The following is a 6,246-nucleotide window of genomic DNA, read 5'->3' as shown; positions in this document are numbered from 1 at the left end:
TTTTACTTCATCTGTCTGTGGAATTCCCATCTGCTCTGCTGGTCTGCCTCGCCTTTCTGGTTGACATTCAGAAGAACCCATAAGAGAAAGGAAAAAAAGTTACAGACTGGACAGTGCAGCAAGTGGTCCCAGAAATGGAGCCCGTAGAGAGCAAAGAGTACGTTTATTTTTCACGATATCTGGCCGGTCGCATGAAGGGGGCAGTCTGCCTGTAGCCAAAGCCCGAGCTGTTCCGTAACAACATCTGCTGAAATAGTTTGAGTGTCGGCTGGCAATGCCTGCACTTCGTCAAAGAGAACATTTAAGGAAGTTCAGTTGCGGAAGTGCTACGAACCCTGCGCCTCACCAGTGCAGCTCCGAGGAGAAGGTCCCTCCTGGAGAAGCGGCGTGCGTGCGTGGCTGCCCACGGGCATCTCAATCCATCGCAAGCTTTCCTTTAGGTGACCTTGGGCTGAGCTCTGCTTGCTTGCTTGGAGAGCTGTTGATTTACAATGCAGATTCATCGGTCTTTGCCTGCCTGCCCCTGCCTCTCCTAAATTTGGCTGGGATATAAGAGGGTGTCTGCTTTCTGATGCCAACAGTGGCCATGGCAGAGAGCCCTGCCATGTGAGAGGCAGAGATAGAGGAGAGGGGGCCAAGGAGGAGCAAACTCCGCAGCTACTCTTGCTTCTGGTAGCTGAGGAGCAGGCTGTGGGGCAGAATGTCGATGCTTACCCCTGTCCTGCAGCCCCCGGAGGTGAAGGAGTACCTGTCCAAGGGCGAGCGCTTCATCAAATGGGATGATGTGAGTACTGGGGATTTGCCTTCGCTAGATGGTATGGGAGGTGGTGGGGCAGAGACCGTGTGTTGGTCAGCGGCTGTGAGGAGGCTGGGAGCCTTCAGTGGCAGGATGGGACACTGTCATCCCTGAGAGCAGCCATGTCTGGAGGGGAGAGTGAACTGAAAAGACCAGGAGAGCTCAGAGCTAAAAACAAAGGGCATGTGTTAGCGGCCAGTGCTATAGCTTGTGCACCTCCTGTTTTTGTGGAGGATGGAAGCAGGTGGAGCAGGTGAGCCCCTCAGCCTGCGTGCACAGCTCCTCCAGTGTGGGACCCCAGGGTCCTGTCTGCTGGTCAGCCAGCCCTCAGGAAGGCGGTCGCTGCTGGGAGTCTCCTTGGGGTGAGAGGCACACGCTGCGTTTGGACTTGTCTGAAGGAGCCTGAGGGGTAGGATTTACTCCAGAGCTGAGTGGACATTCCATGCTTTGCAGATTGAGGAAATCAGGCTCCAAGTTGCTTCCACTTATGGACCCATTACTGGAGTGGATTGAGGGTGACCGTGTCCTCCCACGCCTGCCCAGCTCGTGGGTGTGTGAGCTCCCAGCACGCAGCCAGGGCTCTAACTGTGCTGGAGCCTCCGAGGGTGCTGCAAACAGCTGCTTCTCTCTCCAGCTCGGGGTCCTCTTGTGTCTTCAAAGCACCTGCCTTGCAGTCCCTGCGAGGGGCAGAAAGTGTGGAACAGCAGAAGAGAAGTTAACAGGCAGGTAATAGTCCCCTCCGCACTTTCTAAGGCGGCAAAAGAGTATTTACCATTACTAGCCACCTACCTGAGCAAGGGGAGAGCAGCTGCCCCATCCATTTTGTCTGGAGTATCCACTGTCTGCTGTTGAGCATCTCTGCTGATAAACCGGCTGGCTGGCCAGGGGGTTATTGCCCAAGATCTGGGAGAGGTGTTTGGCGTGGTCTCGCAAATGAGATGTATTAGAAGGAGCCTCTAGCAGCAGAACAGGAGAGATTAGTGCTTACTGCTGTGGGCATAAAGCTGGAGGAGAGTTTTCAGTCCCAAGGCTGTGTGTGTTGGGGGGGCGGTAGAGCCCTTGTGTGCAGGGTGGTCCAGCAGCAGGGAGAAGTGAGAAAGCAGTGTGATGCAGGGCTAACAGGAGGGGTGGGTGCTGAGGAACACCGGCTGGAGTATCGCCGGGCAGTCATTCCACTGGCTGTGCGTGGACAGGAGGACGACGCCAGGCTATGGTGGGGAGTGCAGCCTTCCCTTTCTTCCCAGCAGGGCCGCTGCCTGCAGAGTGCACTTGAGGCAGCTTTGAATTTGAACAGGGATTTGGGTCCTGAGAATACCAGTAGCCAAAGTGGTCTAAAATTGCTGCTGACTTTCTGTGCTCGGTCCTTGGGGACCACTTCCCCAAGACCATGAAGCCATTCAGTAATTCACTGGGGATTCCTGGGATAGTTAAGGCTCCCTTGAAACCCAAGGTGGGTCAAGTTGGGCCTCCAAGACCCATGAAGTGTCCATTTGCTGCTGCAGCCGTAGGAGTTTGGATTGTATGGATTTTTCCCTGAGGTTTACAGATCTTGCTCCATCTCACCACACTGTCCCACTGCACAGTTAGAGCAGGCAGCAAAGGATGACGGCAAGAGCTCCAGGCTGCAGGATTGCTGCTCTTCACAGGTCATGGGCCTGCAGTTTTTTTGTCCTACTCTTTGAACTGACCTGGCCATGCTGTTGGTAACTGTTTTGAACTCCTTCCTCAATACCTGAGGTGAAGGAATGATCGGATTGGCACCTTACATCACTCTGTCCAGTCTGGGACTGGACTGGAGCCTTTGCTGTAGGCAGCAGTTTCTGAAGAAAAGCAAACCCCCACTTTTTCACCATGTCCAGCATCTCTATTGTGTTCTCTAGAGGAGGGTGCGGTGGGACCTCTGACCTGTCCCACTGAGTTAGTTCCAGCGTGCTGGGCAGAGGAGCAGCTCTGCTGGTCTTTGGTTAGCACCCACCAAGCTGGGCTGCCAAGCAGACTGGAGAGGTTAGGTGGTAGTTTATGTGAAGAACCAGCCTGGGAGCCCTTCCAGAACCTCGGGTGGGGCACAGTTCAGTACCTCACCTCTTCAGCGGAGCAGGCGTGGGTGGATTTGGCTCTATGCTGACTCAATCCTTTAAGAAAGAAAAGTTTCTTAAAGGTTAGGGATCCAGGATTTTACCAGGCAGAGCTTGCTTTCTGCCCCGGGGTTGAACTCTACAATGAGCAGCAGCCACTTTAGCTGCCAGACCATCTCCTGTAGAATTCACTGTTTCCTTTGCTGCCAGGACCCTCATAGGAGAGTCTACTTGCACCCAGGGCCGTCCCTGGCAGCGCTCAGGAGACTGGCTGGCAGCAGGCCGTGCCTTTGAGAAAGCTGCTCTGGGGGTGATAAGGTTAATCTAAACTGCGGTGCAATGCCCAGAAGCAGCAGTGCGGGGCCTGACCTGCTGTACGTGGCTTGTGGCCGTGTGCTCAGGATGCTCCAAGAGCTCTGGGAGCACGGGCACGATGCTGTGCAGATCAGCACTGTCCCCCGTACAGCGTGAGGAGGACAGGAGGGAGTCAAGGGGAACAGAGAGTGCACTGTGGCCTGGCAGGTTTGCTGTACTGGGAACAAAAAACAAACTGCTGGAAAAAGAGATTCCTGGAGACAGAGACATTCTGTGAAGTATGAACTCAATGACAAACTGAAGAACCCGAGTGACAAAGACTGCTTCCAAAGTCCCCTGGGTTTGTCTCAGGAGCTGGGTGTTTCAGCTTCCTGAACTGAAGCCTTTGTAGAAACGGTGGGTTATGATCCCGTCCTCTGTGGCACCAGAGGTCAAATGCAGCAAGGAGCCACCTGGAGTGAAGGAGCAGATGGGCTGGGACCCAGGCAGGGGCACCAGGCATCCTTCATCGCTGTCTTCAGGCTTGCACTAATTCGTCTGCTAGCCCAGGCTGGCACTGCGATGGGAATGGCTGAGGTCTTGAAAAGGTCCAAGAAGTTGCCTTTAACTGAGAGCACAGCAGCGGTGTAATTACTCAAAGTCCATGACTGCCCAGTAGCTGGTGGCTGCTCTGCAGTAGGGTCCTGGTCCTCATCAGGATGGCCTCCCTCTGGGACGGGGTTCAGGACCAGCCCCAAATCATTCCATCCGATTCTGTCCTTGTCACATGGGTGTTTCGATAGCTGCCTCATTGTGGAGGCTGTGTTGAGCTAGTCCGTGGAGTTGAAGAATCACCTCCTAGTGCCACCTCATGCTGTACGGGGTGGACCCCTCTGAACTCTTCCTGAGCAGGCCTGTTCTCTGTCAAGAGAGCTTCTGGAGCTCGTAGAATAAGTAGGTGCCTTCAAGGGACAGCAGATCAAATGTAACAAAACCAACTGATTGCATCTTCTCCTGATTCATTGTATGGAAAGCTCTAAGAGTTGTTCTAGCGAAGTGCGTTGTGTTCGGTGGGACTTGGGCTTCAGCAGAGATCAGCTTCCGTGGCCTCACGCTGTTACCGTGGAGATGGTCTGAAATCATCTGGCTCCTTCCCGTAAATCACAGAGGGTGATTCACCAGGCTGGGTCTATATTTGAACTGGGAACCTTGCATCCCGTGGTGAGTTCAAGCCACACAAGGTGCTAACCTTCTTTTTTCTCTTTGGTTTGATTTTGTTAGGAAACAGCAAGTGCTTCTCCTGTGATTCTTCGAGTGGATCCAAAGGGCTTTTATTTATACTGGACCTATCAGAACAAGGTCAGTGCTAGGACTGCACGGCTTGGTCTCTGAATAGCCACCTCAAGTTTGTGCGAGATTCAGGCACTAGGTCCTCAAGTTCTGCTCTCAGGAGCAAACTGCCCCACTCATTCCACTTGGCAGGAAAACCCCCCGCAAAGGACTTGGGAGGAAAGAGAATTCAGTTCCTCGCTGATGAGTAGCAGTGAGGGGTGGAGAGATCCGGCTGGCTGGAGGTGGAAGGCTGGGCTTACTTCTGCTTTCCAGAGCAGGGCTGTGGTTCAGCTCTACTTCCTCCTCGTGACCGACATGCTGAAGAGGCATGGCAGGCCAAGAGATGGAGGCAGTAGCCCTGCGCAGCATGCTGGCCAAGAGACCGGCTGTGTCCTGGAGAGCTCTGCCGGCTCCGAAGATGGTGGCCCAGTGCCAGCTGAGCAAGGCACTGTCACACAGCCCTGTCCTCCAAGAACAGTGTCACAGGGTTGGGGACCGTCACATGCCTCCAGAAGATGTGCTCTCCTTCCAGCTATCTCCGTCACTCTCATTCCCCTTTTGAGGGGCGGTAGGGTTCCAGCAGACAGCAGGAAGAAGTGGCAGGACTGGAGGAGGTGCAGAAAGTGGGGGGAGCTGTTGTCACCTGTCAAAAACAAGATATTTCACTCGGATAGTGGTATGAGGGATGTATGTACCTGAGGAGGGTGCTGGGGTAAGGAAGCATAGCTGACATGAGGAAACAGCGATGGAGACAGGCCGATACAGAGCATGGTGAGGTGTGGTCAGCACTCTGTCTGCTGAATTCGTGTGGTTTATTCCTCTTTGGCTGACTTCGCCTGTTACGAACAGCCAGGAAGAAAAAACTGCACTGCTTTTGTGTTGGGGATTCAGGAAGGAGTGGGATTAGGAGTAAAAGTTCCATCCCACTTGACACTAAATGGGGATGCAGCCAGCAGACATGGCATCCACATTGTTCCTCATTGTGATCTTGGAAAATATATTGCCTGCTGCAACCCGTATAATTTGTTCTCCAGACCCATGGTGGCCTGACAGATTAGTAACAGAGGAAGGAAATTCAGGTTGGATATTAAAAGAACAAACACACACAACAGGTCGCCAGTAGTGAGGAGGTGGAGTGGGCTGCCTGGGGAAGGCTGTGGAATGTCCTCCATGGAAATTGCTTTGGAACAGATGAGGTGAAGGTCTGCTGGGAGTGACCTGGGAAGAGGTGGTCCTGCCTCCCAGCTGCTCAGCTGTTGAAAGTGTGGAGGCAAAGGACACACTGAGAACACGAGTGGGTTTTATTAACACATGGGCTCGCAGCTGGGTTCAAGTCCCTGATCCCTCTCAGGTAATCCACAGTGAGCCCCTGGCCTCACCCTGACGAGGACGGTGCTGCAGCCCACCACCCCCTCCGCACCAGCCAGCCCGCTTGGCATGTCGGCAGCCGGTGTGTCCCTGCCTGTGGTGTTCCCAGTGGGAGGAAAGCCCCCCAGAAGGGGCAGTGGCTGAGACCTGCTTTGCAGCTTCTGGGGGCTCTGCAGTGGATTCCTTTCCTTCCTCCTGTGTCTTTCCTCATCTTCCTTCTCCTGATTCTGTTGTAGGAAATGGAAATTTTGGATATAACCAGCATCCGAGATACCCGAGCAGGGCGATTCGCCAAAATTCCGAAGGTGAGTGCACAGCTTCCTTTCAGCTGGTCGTGTGTATGGGAGAGGCGAAGCGTTCGCAGGAATTGGAACACACAGA

At 53.9% G+C, this 6,246-nt stretch overlaps 1 protein-coding gene across 1 annotated transcript in view; it reads left to right on the top strand.

The window, feature by feature from the left end:
* Window positions 1-700: 700 nt before the first annotated feature.
* Window positions 701-6,246, top strand: part of PLCB2 (phospholipase C, beta 2) — a gene marked incomplete at its 3' end in the record, with an annotated part of 36,026 nt that continues 30,480 nt past the window's right edge. Inside the window, exons 1-3 of the mRNA XM_010146236.1 lie at window positions 701-784; window positions 4,447-4,524; window positions 6,102-6,170. Of these exons, the coding sequence (XP_010144538.1) occupies window positions 701-784; window positions 4,447-4,524; window positions 6,102-6,170 (231 nt within the window). The remainder of the gene's footprint in view (window positions 785-4,446; window positions 4,525-6,101; window positions 6,171-6,246) is intronic.

This window comes from Buceros rhinoceros, unplaced genomic scaffold (assembly GCF_000710305.1).
Source record: "Buceros rhinoceros silvestris isolate BGI_N320 unplaced genomic scaffold, ASM71030v1 scaffold19892, whole genome shotgun sequence".
Taxonomy (NCBI): Eukaryota; Metazoa; Chordata; class Aves; order Bucerotiformes; family Bucerotidae; genus Buceros; species Buceros rhinoceros.
The sequence above is the reverse complement of the archived record's forward strand: the minus strand, read 5'-3'. Positions and strand labels throughout refer to the sequence as shown.